Source organism: Bubalus bubalis, chromosome 3 (genome assembly GCF_019923935.1).
Source record: "Bubalus bubalis isolate 160015118507 breed Murrah chromosome 3, NDDB_SH_1, whole genome shotgun sequence".
In the NCBI taxonomy this organism is placed as follows: Eukaryota; Metazoa; Chordata; class Mammalia; order Artiodactyla; family Bovidae; genus Bubalus; species Bubalus bubalis.
Window position 1 is genome coordinate 130,990,117 of NC_059159.1, and position 16,071 is coordinate 131,006,187.

General features: G+C 41.9%; 1 protein-coding gene across 2 annotated transcripts in view; it reads left to right on the plus strand.

Annotated features, from left to right (window-relative positions):
• XPO7 (exportin 7) overlaps nt 1-16,071 on the plus strand; it is a 36,373-nt gene that overhangs the window by 11,202 nt on the left and 9,100 nt on the right. For both annotated transcript variants that reach the window (XM_025281820.3, XM_006047937.4), the window contains exons 9-21: nt 99-218; nt 1,625-1,771; nt 2,590-2,762; nt 4,673-4,866; nt 5,298-5,403; nt 7,554-7,689; nt 8,218-8,291; nt 9,438-9,518; nt 10,734-10,797; nt 11,479-11,587; nt 12,477-12,583; nt 14,794-14,882; nt 15,601-15,708. In XM_025281820.3, coding sequence (XP_025137605.1) covers nt 99-218; nt 1,625-1,771; nt 2,590-2,762; nt 4,673-4,866; nt 5,298-5,403; nt 7,554-7,689; nt 8,218-8,291; nt 9,438-9,518; nt 10,734-10,797; nt 11,479-11,587; nt 12,477-12,583; nt 14,794-14,882; nt 15,601-15,708 — 1,508 coding nt within the window. The remainder of the gene's footprint in view (nt 1-98; nt 219-1,624; nt 1,772-2,589; nt 2,763-4,672; nt 4,867-5,297; nt 5,404-7,553; nt 7,690-8,217; nt 8,292-9,437; nt 9,519-10,733; nt 10,798-11,478; nt 11,588-12,476; nt 12,584-14,793; nt 14,883-15,600; nt 15,709-16,071) is intronic.

Here is a 16,071-nt window from a genome sequence, read left to right on the forward strand (position 1 = left end):
AAACAGAGAAGAAGAATATTTATAGCAAGGGAAAGAGTAATGAAAAGAGCTATACCATCTTTTCTGCTCATTTGTGTTTTGGTTGTGCCCTGCTCTAGGTGTTATCCTGCTTAGTACAGATTGCCTCAGTTAGAAGATCCCTATTCAACAATGCAGAGAGGGCCAAGTTTCTCTCTCACCTTGTTGATGGTGTTAAACGTATACTGGAAAACCCACAGGTATGACTTTTGAGAATTTACTTTTATTTTATGTGTATGTGTGTATAAGCATGTATGATTAGTATATACCTCTCTGTTATAATGCAAAAGCTCAATCTAGAGGTCACACATAGCAAAAACCCTAGAAAACAGTTCAATCTGTTATCCTTCAGAAGATTTAAGTGAATGTCTGTACATAGATTTTTAACATTTACCCAGAAAAGGAGCTTGTCCCTAGATTCAGGAGTGTTGAAATTATTGAAAGGGTCACTTTGAAGGAAAATAAGGAGAGAACTAGTCATTTTGTGTGTTTTTTGTTTTTGTTTCCATGATTTTGAATGTAAATTATTTACCTATTTGAATAGAGCTACTTTTAGCTAGGAAGGGAGATTTCTCATTCAAATATTATTCATTCCTAACTCAGTTGTCCTTCTTATCTTTTTCAGTCCGAAAGATTCAGCTAACACCTCCTTTTTTTAAGTATCACTTCCCCACACTAGGAAATATCATAAATAAGACCCACTCACTTTTAAATATACTCAGTTCTGGGACTCCCGTGGCAGTCCAGTGGTTAAGACTGCATGCCTTCACTGCGGAGGGCGTTAAGTTCGATCAGGGGTCGGGGAACTAAGATCCCTCATGCCATGTGGCGTGGCCAAAAAAAAGAAAAGAAAAAGAAAAAAAAAAACATTACTCAGTTCTTTCCTTTTTAAAAAATCATTTTTTCTGTCAGCAAATTGTATGGAGTCACTACCACGGGCCAGAGATGTACTGACAAGCAGAACAACCACCCCCCCCACCCCACCCGCCTTCTCTAATGTAGGAGAACATGTGTAAGGAAACAAATATACTGGTGTAGTGTGCAAACAAAAATGTCTCATATAAGTAGATAACAAGATACATAAATGTACTAATACAGTGAGTTTGTTGTTATGAATGTGGGATAATAAAATACATGAAATATTTGTGTAACTTTGCCATTCTAGTTGTGCTTAATGATAAATTAGACAGCTGTGAAAATGAAAATTTCATTACTTTTCATTCGATCAGTGGGAAGCAAACAAGCCTGTTAAATCTGAGATTGTGCCCCTTTCTGCCATTAATCAACATTACAGCCCTGGCAAGTAGTATGGTCCTTCTGGGCTTCTGTTTCAGACTCTGCCAACTGAGGCCAATAACCCCATCTTCCAACATGATTATTGTGAACAAATGAGATAATAGATGCAATAGTCCCCTTTAAAAGTGACTTTTTTAAAAATTGTTTTTTAATCATACAAATGTGTCGTTCAGAATGATGGCCAGCATCTCAGAAGTTAAAGCACATCTCCCACCGCCTCCCCATCCCCCATGCCATCCCACATGTCCTTTGGGAAGCAGTTTAGTGAGTCATGCTTTACATTTTCTTTTCCTCCCTGTACTGTCACCAGAGTTTGTCAGACCCAAACAATTACCATGAGTTTTGCAGACTATTGGCCCGCTTGAAGAGTAACTATCAACTGGGAGAATTGGTGAAGGTGGAAAACTACCCCGAAGTCATCCGATTGATAGCTAACTTCACGGTGACCAGCCTACAGGTTTGTCGTGGATTGCTTGTCTCTTTATTCCTAAACATTGGAACCTCTTCCCTTGCTTGTTGGTTTTATTTAACCTTGTGGCATTACAAAGAGTGTGGTTAGGAGAACATGAGGGAATTGCAAGAATAATACTTAGATTCAAGGCTGGGAGAATTCTTTCATAGTCCCCCTAAAAGAAACAGGCAGAAGAGTGAAAGGAGACTCAGCACCCTCTCTTTCTTAGCCGTGTGTAGGCAGTGGTTCTCTAAAGTGATGGCTTGTATCAGAATCATCCAGAGAGCTTGATGAGAAATGCAGGTGCTTGGGTCCTATTCCCATCATTTCTGGTTCACTCGGTCTAGAGGGGGAACCTTGGGACCTCTATTTCTAACAGGCTTCCTACGAGACTATCTTGCATACTGATGTCTGAGAGCCACTTACTCAACCAGCTCAGGACAGCTCTTCTCACTGGACGATTAGTCTCTGAAATACCAGTAAACACATTAGACTGGTTCCCGTACATAGAACAAAGCCCATCAAAGTTTATCCTTTTTTTTTTTTTTAAATCCTTTATTCTTTATGTCAAGTGGCTTGAGACTAATGTACTATGTACACAAATGAGAGCTAACATCTGATTCTACGGATCCCTTTAATAGACTTTGCTGTGTCCATCCAGGCACGATTCTTTCTCCTCTTCCTTCCTTTTAGAGCATCTGTGGTTTGATGCTTCTGGGACTTCTAGGAGGTCACATCAGAGCATCTTAAGAGATACTAAATTTAAGATTGGACCTCTAGGCAATATGGTGGTAACAGAGGCCTACTCTCTTGGTTTTCTTTAGCATTGGGAATTTGCCCCAAATAGCGTGCACTATCTCCTGAGCCTTTGGCAGCGGCTGGCAGCCTCCGTGCCATATGTGAAAGCCACCGAGCCCCACATGCTGGAGACGTATACTCCTGAGGTCACCAAAGCCTACATCACATCCCGTCTGGAATCTGTGCACATCATACTCAGGTAAGGAAATGGGCAGCCTCCCTTTTTCCCTACACATGGCTTGGTGTCAGACTTGTGAGGGACCCAACACCCAGTTGGTAGACGCATCCTTGATATGAATCTTACTGGAGCTAACACCAGAATGGGTATTTTTTCCTGTCAGTACAACAGCTGATGAGAGCATAATGTCTGAAAGAAGAGTCTTTTTCTCTTTAACATCCTGTTCACGTATGTCCCTTCTTCACCCACCATAGCAGCATCTTGGAATATGAAGCATATCCACTGATTTTCATTAAACATGAGAGAAGCATTTCTAAGCTGTAGGTGACAACAGTTATAACGTGTAACATATAGGTGTTTAATGTGAACTTCTCAAGAAATAAGTGGATAAATAAAGCATGCTATCCAGAGCTTACTAGAAGATACAAGAATCCCAGGCAGCTGGCCACTGATTGCATTAACCTGACACATGGGTTCTGTCTTCTTGACTGCCAACTGGACCAGAACTCTATAGTAAAGAAATGTCAGACCCTTTCAGAAATGACCTATATAAAAGACAGTTATTCTTGGTGTAGAGACCTTTCTTATATATTTTTTCATTGGCTGTTTCTCAGGAGAATTTACCTGAACTCTGAAGGTCTGGTTGTTTTTTCATTTTTAAGTTGCATGCATAATTTGCTCAAATCAAGTAAATTTGTCATAATAATTATAGTCTCAGTTGTGTATGACTTGAATCATTTCAGAATCTGGGTATTGGTGAAGCCTGCTGGAAAGCATTGTTCTGTTAGTGGCATAGTTTTTATTCCTAAGGACTCAGGTTTCAGGCAGGCCATGTTAGGGAGTGGGGACATGTATGGGCTCTGGGCCCAGTTACTCAACTAATAGCTGTGTGCTCTTGGGCCACATTATAATAGGGATTAAATTACTGTGTCCTGGTCTAGTGTATGGACCATGGTTAACACACAGCTCTGAGCTGCCCGTTGTAGTGGCAGTGATGCTGCGGGATTGTCGTATAACCTTGTCGTAACAGTAGACAGGTTATGATATGATAAGATTTTTAAGTCTAGGAAACCAGTGGATACGACAGGACATGGTATAGATCCACAGTGCCTTGTCTGCATTTCTGAAACTTAAGATGTGAATGTTTAATTTTATAATAAGTTTGACACAAAACTCATTTGATGGCAAAACTTGACCTGTGCTGATATGAGACCACTTAATCTCAGGTGGCGCCAGTGGTAAAGAATCTGCAGTTCAATCCCTGGGTCGGGAAGATTCCCTGGAAGAGAGTATAGCAACCCACTCTAGTATTCTTGCTGGAAAAATCCCATAGACAGAGGAGCCTGGCAGCCTACAGTCCATGGGGTTGCACAAGAGTCAGACACAATTGAAGCAACTTAGCACACACACATAGTAGTGTTTTTAAAAAATTTTATTTAGTGTGACTATTCATAATATTTATATATTTTGATGCAGGAATATTGTATATGACATGTCACAGCCCATGGAGGGTTCATGTCACATGTAGAAGCATACAGTACCTCCCTAAAATCTGAAGATTTCTGAATTCCAAAACCCATCTGATCACAGAACAAGTGGCCTCACAGCAGGGACAGGCCACTTGTAGTTAGAGTTTACTATAGTCAGGACCAAACGAGAGGCTGAGAGCTGGGAGCTTTCAGGGTTGAGAAGCATAGGACTGGGAAAATCACTGCAGACAAATGTTACGGGGCTAGGGATTGAAAGATACTTCAGGAGACTGATGCTTGGGTGAGACCCCTGCCTGCAGCCCGTTCTTACCTTCCTTGGTAAAAAGTTGTATTGGGCCTCTACGGCGGCACGTGGTGGCAGAATGGAGGAGGAGAGCTGCTATGACAGGGAAGTCAGCAACATCCTTTAAGAGGGCTCCTTCCTTCTTCTGTTGGGAGTAGAGATGGACTAGAAGATCCCCTGGAGGATACGGGTCTGGTCCAGCAGCAGTTGGACCAGCTGTCTACCATCGGGCGCTGTGAATACGAGAAGACGTGTGCACTGCTCGTGCAGTTGTTTGACCAGTCTGCCCAGTCCTACCAGGAGCTGCTCCAGAGTGCCAGCGCCAGCCCCATGGACATCGCAGTGCAGGAAGGTAAGTGGACACCCGACTGCCGTCCGTACCCTTTCACTCACTGTCACCTCCCTCTCACCTCCCCGATTCAGAAAACTTTCCATCCTCAGTTAGCTTCATATAAACAAGAATATTTGATAATAAATGCCATGGGGAACTAGGGAAGAGCAACTGAAGTCATATCTGTAGTGGATGTGTTTAAGGAACTACTGCATTCTAAAACTAATGACCCTGTCTGATAGGGGAGCCTTGGTTATAATGAGTTTCACCCTTGGTATCACCCTTACTAAAGCAGAGGAGTAGCTGTTCTCTGAAGGAACAGTCTGACTTCAGGGCCTTTTCGCTTTCTTAAGATTAAGGGAGTTCAGAGTAAGAAATGAACCTCACAGTGAGGAATTACTTCTTGCAGTGATGACAGAAGGTGACACTAATGGGCCTTCTTCCTGTTGCAGGAAGGCTGACGTGGCTGGTTTACATCATTGGTGCAGTGATTGGTGGCCGGGTCTCTTTTGCCAGCACTGATGAGCAGGATGCTATGGACGGCGAGCTTGTCTGTCGGTAAGTGCTCGCACGGAGGCATCCCGTTTCACTGCTCTCACCCTCCCACCCCCTTTTGGGTCCTGAGACCATGGGAATTTGACATACTTCTGTTAGTGCTTTTCTTCCCATTTACAAAGTATAATTTTATGAAGCTGATTGCCGGTGAAAATGAAAAACTGTTACAGGTCCAGATTCCAAAGTTTTTATACAAACAGCAACAGCCATGCCTACAATCTTTACCAAAAAACCGTCTGCAGTAATTCAGCTAGAAAATAAATTGTGGATATAGAATTAAGAGTATAAGTAGGATACAGAGTGGAGAGTAGCTTTTAGTTCTGTTTAAGTGCACTGTCTCAGAGTTAATGAAAATGTGGACTGCTTTTGCCTTGCCTAATAGTCTAATAGGAAGTCTAATAGGAAACTTTGGGTCTTCAAATATCCCTAAAGATGAATTACAGAATTTCTACAGCCTTTCAGATGTCTTGACATACCCTTTTCCATCTACAGGATTTCAAGTTATTTTGTGTCTGTGTGATTCTCATCTTACTAAAAACCTGTAAATGAGCATTTAGTGATTTCTGAAAGTCTACTTACCGTTGAAATAAAAAGACAGAATTTTTTAAAATCTTTTTAAACCTCTGCAGCAGAGATTCTCAGACCTTTTTCTTTAGGACTCTTTACCATCTTAAAAAGTATAGAGGTCCTCAAAGAACTTGTTCATGTGAGCTATATCTATCAATATTTAACTATATTTTTCAGAAGAAATGAATGAGAAGAGTAGCTTTGTTTTAATGTCTGGCACAGTAAAAGTCAGCTGGATTCTTCTCTCTTCTTCTGCATTCAGACTGTAGTGATATCACACAGCTTATAGCCTCTGGAAAAACCCCACTGCACCCTCCTGTGAGAATGCAAGTGAAAGGGCAAATAATGTGTTAGTATTTTTATGAAGGGCTTTCCAGGTGACTGACTGTAGAGAATCCACCTCCCAAGCAGGAGACTTGGGTGGAGAGGATCCCCTGGAGGAGGAAATGGCAAGCCACTCCAGTATTCTTGCTTGGGAAATCCCATGGACAGGGGATCCTGGCGGGCTATAGTCCATGGGGTTGATAAAGAGTCGGACACGACTGAGCAACTAAATAACAACAATTTTTATGAATGTGGTTTGTGACCTTACAAGGAACTGCTACCCTGAAGGGTTCTAAAGTTTCAGATGCTCTCCTTAGATATATTGGTCCCTAGACATTTCAGTCCATAATTTTTATTCTTATGCTGAAAATCCCCATTTGCCTCTTTCTACCCCCACCTTATTTATCAGATGCTCATCTGCCCTAATTGAACAAAGATTAATAAGGATGAAATCCAATACCCTTCTGATTCTGTAGCCTTGTGTAATACTGTGTGTGTGTCATAATATAAATTGAGTTTAGACAATTTCTTGTATACTGGTTCTCAACTTGGGTGTTCCAGAACAGTGACTGAGTCCAGTGCACTCATGATGTCACAAAATGTTCAACAGTTTGTTACCTATTTTCACATTATCAAAATGTCAGATGACTCACTTGTAATAACATCATTCTTACTCATCCAGCATCCACTCACTTGCATTCCAATATGCTTGCTTTTGGGGGAATGGGTACAGGTGAAAGGGATGAAGTCACAGGTAGCATATCAGCTCTTAGTCCCTGGAAGTGTTCCCTGCCTGTGGGCATCGTCCTTCATGTGTCTCCTTTCCTTTTATGGCTCCGTGAGAAAAAGATTGAGAGCCATTGGCTTAGTCCTGTCACCCTCATTTTATAGCTGTGGAACTGGGGCTAAGAAAATAAAATTGCTGTACTTGAGTTCTCACGAAAGTTTCAGGGATGACCATTACCCTAGTACTAGTATTTTTCCCCACTGTTTTTAAGCAGTTACGAGTTCTGCTTCCATCTATAGAATCTCAGGGGACTGGAAGTTTTAAATATCTAGTCATTCATATTCCTTGGCTGTGGTTCCTGAGGCGCAGAAGGGGAGAATTTTGTTCCCTAGTGGAGCTTAGAGCCTGCAGAGAAGGCCTTTCCAATAGGATGATGGGTGAGGGGAGGGGGCGTGTGCCTGTTTCAGAGAGGTTGGTTTTCTGTGGTGACCAGGATATCCTGCTGTTGAGAGAATCATTGCTTTTCCTCCTCCAGGGTGCTCCAGCTGATGAACCTAACAGACTCTCGCTTGGCTCAGGCGGGTAACGAGAAACTAGAATTGGCCATGCTGAGCTTTTTTGAACAATTTCGGAAAATCTACATTGGGGACCAGGTGCAGAAATCCTCTAAGGTAACAGACTCTGAGTTGGCTCCCTTTAGTGCTCACTTCTGCTTGTGGAGTTTCTGAGTAAAAGAAATGGCTGTTAACAGTTTAGATATAGTCTCCATTATCAGAATAATCCAAATAGTTCCTCTTAGTCTGTAGAATTTCAGAAAGACTCCTGAAAGAGTACAAGTCAGCTAGATTCTCCTCTCTGCTTCACATTCAGTCTTCATGTGCTTAATAAATGACCAGTCACAACATCCATTGGTCTCCCCTAAATTGGCATTCTTAGTCCCTATGTACATGAATTGGATATTCAAAACAGCAGAAGGTTTTGAGAGTCTTTTTATCATTTTAGGATTGAAAATAACATGTACCCAGTATTTAGTAGTACTCAGAAACTAGCTCATTCCGTCAGTAAAGACTTCCCCAGGATTGTTGTTCATATTCTTCATATGGTTTTAACCTCCTGCATGAGGACAGAAACAGTATTGGGATATGGTTTTTCTTATCTGTATTTTCTGGTTACTTTCTCTTCCCCAAACACACCACCAGCTGTACCGCCGACTCTCAGAGGTTCTGGGCCTGAATGACGAGACCATGGTCCTCAGTGTCTTCATAGGAAAAATGTAAGTGTTCTGGCTCGCCCTCAGCAAGAGCCCCTTGCAGTCCTGTTGCAACTGTAAAATGTGGTCTTGGCATTGTGCTGCCAGTGCCTTCCAGCATTGATCGTTTGCGTCAGAAACTTGTGCATTTGAGTGTGTGACAAGCTGTGCTTAGAGATACGGCCCGGCCCCAGAGCATTCCAGGCTTGAACAGGCAAGGATTTCATTTTGTCCATATGGAATCTCATCGGCAGCCTCTGGAATCACGGGGAACCTGTTGGGGTGAACCTGTTGTGACATTAGCAAAATAGACCTTCCTCCCCAGCCTCTCGCCAGGTCACCCTCCTGCCCAGAGGCCGCGATCCAGCTTTCGTTTTCTGAATCTGATTGCTACTAGGTGTGCCCCCAGGAGGGGAGCCCCACTCTACTTGAAACGGGCTTACTCCTCTCAGGAACCGTCACACCCTTTCAGAGTCTTGAATCGCAAAAATCAAGTGCTGTTATTTGAATTATCTTCAAAGTTGGAGCTCCTGATTGGCCCTTTTTGGTTCTTTTCTTTTTTTAAGTTATACCACTTTGTTTACATTTCGCCCTTTTTTAGGAGCTCAATTTATCAACGCACACAGTAGTAGCCAAATAAATATATCACCCAGGGCTGTGTGCAGTGCACCATTTGCCTCCTTCCAACCATCCTGGACCTAAACACTCATATCCGTGAGCTGGTTAATCACTTAAGATGAAAAAAACAAAGGGGGTCTAAAGGACTCTGCCAGCCAAGAATCCAGAAGCAAGGGCTACTAGAATTCTGCAGCTGACAGTGGATGGTGCAGTTGCAGAATTGCATACGTCTGCATGTTATCACTGCCGCAGAAATCTCTTGCCCTTGCTGCAGAAATCAGCCCTGGAGTGCCCCAGAATTCCAAGGGCCTGGGTATGGGCCAGTGTAGCTTTGGAACCAAGTAGTGAAGATTATCTGAAGGATAATTTTTCTAGTCAACCAAATGTAAGTACAGAGATTTTATACCCATTTTTTGTGGTTGTGATGTCTGTGAATTGATGATGCAGGTGTGTGGTGACTCGTGATGGATGATTTTCTTCTTCTCCCAACTCTCCAGAACACCAGGCATATCAAAAGTGTCTCCTGCTTTTTCTTTTCTTTTTGTCCTCCAGCATCACCAACCTGAAGTACTGGGGCCGTTGTGAACCAATCACCTCCAAGACACTACAGCTTCTCAATGACCTCTCCATTGGATATCCTTTTCTAAGCTGGCTTCTGGGTGAAACAGGGACCATGGTGTTACACAGTCTGAGAAATCAGGGCCTCTTCCCTTTCTACCTTAATTTAGCTTTATGTATACCTAAGTATGGGCTTCCCAGGCGGTACTAGTGGTAAAGAACCCACCTACTGATGGAGGAGATGCAGGTTTGATCCCTGGGTTGGGAAGATCCCCTGGAGGAGGACATGGCAGCCCACTCCAGTATTCTTGCCTGGAGAATCCCATGAACAGAGAAGCCTGGCAGACTACAGTCCATAGGGTTGCAAAGAGTAACTGAAGCAATTTAGCGCACACACATACTTAAGTATTTTCCATTCTCCTCAGAACCAAAGGCAATGCCCACATACAATCCAGGACTAATTCCAGACCTTAAAAGTGAGCCAGCCGACAAACTAATCGTCTGTTGTTGTTAAGTCACTTAGTTGTGTCATAGTCTTTTGTGACCTCATGGACTGTAGCCCACCAAGCTCCTCTGCAATAGTCTCCCAAAGATTTATTCCTGGCTATCTCTGAGATCTAGAAATCCCCAACAGGTCTTTCTGATAGGTACACACTCTTTGAAGCCAAGGTTTTAGCATAGGTGGCAGTAAAGTCCTTCTGGATTTTTCTATCAGCTTATAGGTAGAAGCAGCCTGATCATAAACTTGGCAATAAAAGTAGTGGCTACACACCCTCTTGACTTGGATTCAGTCTGCTGTAAAGGTTGAATTGCTCCAAAACAGCTGATCACACCAGGGGTCTACAAGAGAAGTAAACCCTATAAAAATTATTTGGATGACTTTTGTCATACAGAGCTAGTCTCATTCTAAATGCATAGGAGAGAGGTTTATTCACACCTGCAGTGGGTGCTGTACACAGGCTTTAGCGCTTAATTCTCTTTCAGAAGCCCCGTTGAGAAAAGCTACTCTAGGATATCATGATTCTTGAGGGAAACTGCTGGGTTTTAGCTATTTTCTTACACATAGACTTCGAGATGGGTATTCTTTCATCTGTCAGTTAAAATGCTGTTAAGAAGAGAATTCCTTTTTCCCCCATTTGGCAGTATCATATTCAAATGGTTAAGACAAATAGGCTATCCAGGCATGGGATTCATAGTACAGGAAGAAACTGCTCTCACCTAGAAGGTGCCCATTCTGCAGCAGAGATTCTTACTTTGCATCACACTTTCCTTGACCCTCTTCCTCCTTACATACAGTAGTGTAAGGAAGCTAGTGAAGCTGAGTGCGGTACAGTTCATGCTGAACAATCATACGGTGAGTGGTTGAGCCCCTTTCCTGGTCCTGCTCTCCAGCCACCTCCCCTCCCACATACTCTCAGCAGTGGACATGTTCACATTGAGCTCCTTGGTGCTCAGTCCCTCATACTGCCTTCATACTGCCAGATGATGCTTACTGTCATCAGAGCTACTCTTTGGGATCCAGATAATCTGAGTTATGGTGAAGTCACGGACTATTGGAGAAGGCAATGGTAACCCACTCCAGTACTCTTGCCTGGAAAATCCCATGAGCGGAGGAGCCTGGTAGGCTACAGTCCATGGGGTCGCTAAGAGTCGGACATGACTGAGTGACTTCACTTTTCACTTTTCACTTTCATGCATTGGAGAAGGAAATGGCAACCCACTCCAGTGTTCTTGCCTGGAGAATCCCAGAGACGGGGGAGCCTGGTGGGCTGCCGTCTTTGGGGTCGCACAGAGTCGGACACGACTGAAGCGACTTAGCAGCAGCAGCACCAACTATTACTGTTACTAAAATAACTTAGTTGTAGGTAACAATAACAGTTTAAAAAAAATTTTTTTAATACTCCTCATTTACCATTAAGGAATGATGATACGGCCATTAGCGTGAAAGGGCTCAGTAATTCTAAAATTACTGGCTTGCATTCTGCTTCTAACCCTGTGTTTTTATTTTTGTAACTTGTTTTCTTTTTTTCAATAGAGCGAGCACTTTTCATTCTTGGGTATTAACAATCAGTCCAACCTGACAGACATGCGGTGTCGAACTACCTTCTACACAGCACTTGGGCGTCTCCTCATGGTGGATTTAGGTACTGCAATAAACCCTAGTGGCTAGTGAAGTAATTTGGCATTGTTCTCAATTTTTACGCGAGGATAGAAAACTAAATGTTGGGAGAAGTCTTTGCTGTTGTTTCAAAAATATCTGAAATTAGAGTTTGATTTCACCAACAACAGATTGTGGTATCATGATCCCTGTAACTGGAAGAGAATTACAGTATGTGTCTGAAGTTTTCATCTGATAGGTTTTAAAATTCTATTCATGATTCTCATCTATAAGATAAGGGAATTGAGAATTGAGATTCCTAAATGCATCTCATTGGCCAGATAATCCCTCCTGCCACATTGGGGTGCAGCCCACCTGAGACGGCCAGTGTTCCTCAGCACCTGCTTCCCTGGCACAGACGAACCAGGAGAGCTTATGTATCTTTCTGGCTCTGGTTGTGATATTAGCAGTTTGGGCTCAGCTTACAACCTGAAGCTTAATAGTATCACAATTTTTAGCTATTTAGGTTTATTCCTACTAGACTTACAAGGTAAAACCTTCTGTGTTTATGAAGGATTACTTAAAAAGGAAGGGGGGGGTAATAAAAAAACTCCACGTGTGCCTAATTCAGGTTCAGGTCTCATCTAGTTCTCATACACCAGACTCAGTCATTTCTCATCAGAATCTTTGATATTGAACCCCATTGGGGCATTCCTGAGTTAGATGATTTCTGCTGTGATGATTTTTCTAGTTTAAAAAATTACCTCTGTACATAATTTTATTCTGAAATTACTACTAGTACCTACTGGGATAATCAAGAGACTGCTCTGAATTATCCCTGGGTCTGTACTTCATTATAGCAACTTACTTTTCACACATACCACAGCCTTGCACGTTTTGTATTGGGGTCACAGCCCGGGTTATTTTCCTTACAGGAGAGGATGAAGACCAGTATGAGCAGTTCATGCTGCCGCTCACAGCGGCGTTTGAGGCTGTGGCCCAGATGTTTAGCACTAACAGTTTCAACGAACAGGAGGCAAAGGTAAGTCCTTCACACACTGATTGATCAGCTTCTGGTTGAGGGCTAGTCCCTGAGAGAGACTGGATTGGATAGCACTGCAGAAAATGGTGTTTTATCTGTAGATTTTCTACTGATACAGCTTTTTAATCAGTCTCTTAGATTCCTGGGATTTTTAAATAGAAGAACCAACATAAGTTTATAAACTCTTTATGTTAAAAGTGTTTATGTTCTTAAACAGTTCTTAGGATTTTTTATCTTTAAGTTTTCACATGTGTTAGCATAATGTTAATATGTTTTCTCATTGCCTTTTTAATCTCTGAAGTATATGTGGTCATGTCTCCTTTTCATTTTTAATACTGCTTATTAGTGCTTTCTTTCATTTTTCTAGATGTCTTGTGAGAGATTTGTTAGTCTGCTCACAGCACACAAAAGAATTCTTTTTTCATTTTCTTTGTTTTATTTCTGTTTTATCTGTGTTTTCTATTTCATTTATTTCTGCTCTTAATCTTTATCTTTGTACCTTTTACTTGAATCTATTCTGTGGTTGCCACTTCACTTTTCAAGCTCTTCTTTCCTAATACAGTCATTTAAAACTATAAATGTCTCTCTAGGTGTATTATTTCATAAATGTTGTTTTGTTTTGTTTTTTTAATTAATGTAAAAAAAAAAAAAACATATAAAACTTACCATCTCAGCCATATTTAAGTGGTTTAGTAGCAGTAAGTTTTCACATTGTTTTGAAACGGGTCTCCAGAATCCACAAGCTGTGATACATAGCATCTTTCATTATCATTCAGCTTTTTGCATTTTATTTCCTTTAAGATTTCGTCTTTGACCCATGAGTCATTTAGAAGGGTTTGTAAATGTCCATATAAATGGAATTTTAAAGTTACCTTCAGTTATTGATTTCTAGCTGTCAGAATAGCCATCTTTTTTTTTTTTTTTGCTTTCCTCCTCCTCTTGTTTCTTGCACATCTGCTCTCTTTACCTATAGATTTCTGTACCAAAACCAGAAACAATGGACTATTAATATTTGTAGGACTTTTCTGTAGTGTTCATGGCACTAATACTGAGTTTTAGAGCCACCAAATAGCCCAGTGATACTGCCCTCTAAAATGCCATACTTTACCTGACATTATAAAATTCTCCTTTTTCATCTCTAGAAAGCCTCTTGGTGTTCTCTCTTCAAATTAACAAGAAAGTCAGAGAGCAACGCCAGTTACCAGACTCTCTCGTCTTTACTCTGGTGTACTGGGATCTGAGATGGGTACTACTATCAAGGATAACTGAGGGATAGCAGCCCCTTCCCTGTCACATTAGTTCTGTACAAAAAAGTAAAATTAATGAAAGAACCACCTTGGCCATGAACTACAACCATCACTATGTCTTTGTCATGTCTCATGTAACAAGCCCATGTCTTAGACTTAAAGTTGAGCTTATGGTATCAGTTTAGGAATAGAGCTGTAAGCAGACCATTAGCAAAAATGCAGACATTTTTTACAAACGAATCAGTATACCCAGTGTGCCTACTCGTGGCTGTTAGCTTTTGGAAAGTGGTTTCATTGCTCTTCAGGGCCCACTAGTCAATATTTTGTTCAGAAAGAGAGCTTTGGATTTGGAATCTTGGTGTCCTAACCCTGGCCCTCTTGCTGCCTACGGCAGGACTGTAATTGGGTCACAGGCTCTTATTCTGTAAAGGCACAGTATTAGTACTTTATAGGTCCAAGATCCATCAGTATTCTTTCTAGATAGCCCAACCAAAAGGCAAATAGTCTTGCAGACTTCTGTCTTGCTCCTGGCGGGGTCTGCATTTGCATTCCTGTGGCACTGACGCCTTTGTAACTAGATGTGGTACCAGACCTTTAGGGATATGACTCTTCTCCGTCTTTTTGTATGTGCTTTTTTCTCCCCCACCTTTTCTTGAATAAGCTTTTTTGCTTTTCCATTTTTTACATAACAATTTATCACATTAATGTCTTAAAATCTTATCATCCTCTGTTTTTGCTATGATGGGCCAGGAAACTATCCCTTTCTCTGGATATAAAAAGCATCCAAAACTAGTTTTTCAACAGAAGAGATTGCACTTCTCTCTCTAGTATGGGAGAGATCGAGTCAGAATACTTGCGAAGGGATACTTGTTGAATGATGGGAGAAGGAAGATGAAATTCCCATTGAGTGGTGATAGGTTTGGTGTTTCTTCCGTCTTAACATATTTTTGCCTTCTGCCACAGCGAACTCTGGTTGGCCTCGTAAGAGACCTGAGAGGGATAGCTTTCGCCTTCAATGCCAAGACCAGCTTCATGATGCTGTTCGAATGGATGTATCCTAACTCAAGCTAGGCGTGCATCTCCACAAGCTTTACCTGAAGGGTAAATGGGTGACGGAGTCACTGGAGAAGGTGGGAGGAATGAATTGTGAGGCTGAGAAGGTGGAGTGTTACCCAGAAGGCAGCCGTATCTTTCGAGTTCTCAATTCCTCAGTGATCCAATGACGTGAAGCTGCCTGGTCATTGAGATTGAGGAGTGAGTGAGGTGGGGCTCCTCAGTTTCTATTTGGGGTCCCAGTTATAAATCCCTTTGGAATTCTTGCATGTGAATTTTGCTACACTGAGAAAAGAGACTTTTCAATCTACTAATGAATAAGACAGCTGTACTAGGAGTTAGAAAGGCTAACCTTACTAACTTCATAATCTGTAACAAAGCACTTAACATCTAAGTGCCTCTGTTTCCTCAAACAGTTATGTACAGTTATGCTTCCCTGTCACCTCACAGAAGTGGTAAGAGGACAGATAACAGGATGAAATGCATTGTGCTTCTCAGAAGAAAGGCATTATGTAAGGTAAAGTGTGTCTTTAGATGCCCGTTAAAAGGTAAAGGACACACAGTTGCTCTAGAACCTTCTGTTTAGAAAGACGCTAAGATTAGCAAGCAGGAGACAGGGGATCAGAGAACTGTAATTTGGCAGTTTGTGCCTGACCAGTGCTGAGAAATTCTGTACCTTTCTGGATTCAGAATTCTTCCTTAGCTTTTCATTTACAGCTACCCCTCCTACATGCCCATCCTGCAGCGGGCCATTGAGCTGTGGTACCATGACCCAGCTTGTACTACACCTGTGCTCAAGCTGATGGCTGAACTGGTCCACAACAGGTAAGCAGGGAGATTCTCAAAAGGCCCTGCCACCCTTCATCTGAGCGGGCCCTACGGTTGTTTGTTTTATCTAGTGTTTTCAGCAGATTATAGAGGGTACTAGGATGCACTGCTGTCAAACTTTGAAAACCTCTGATAGACTGTGTTCTGTTTTTGTTTGTTTGAAAGAAGGATGTCCCCACCCACACAAACCCATAGCGGCTTGCAGGAAGTAAGTCACTTTTTAAAAAGCGTCTCAAGATACCCACTCTTAAGTGAGTCTGGTGACCAAGAGTCTCATTTATAAATTTCTTTTTCATTTATTTATTTTTAATTGAAGGATAATTATAACAGGGATCAGCCATAAGTATACATATGTCCCAT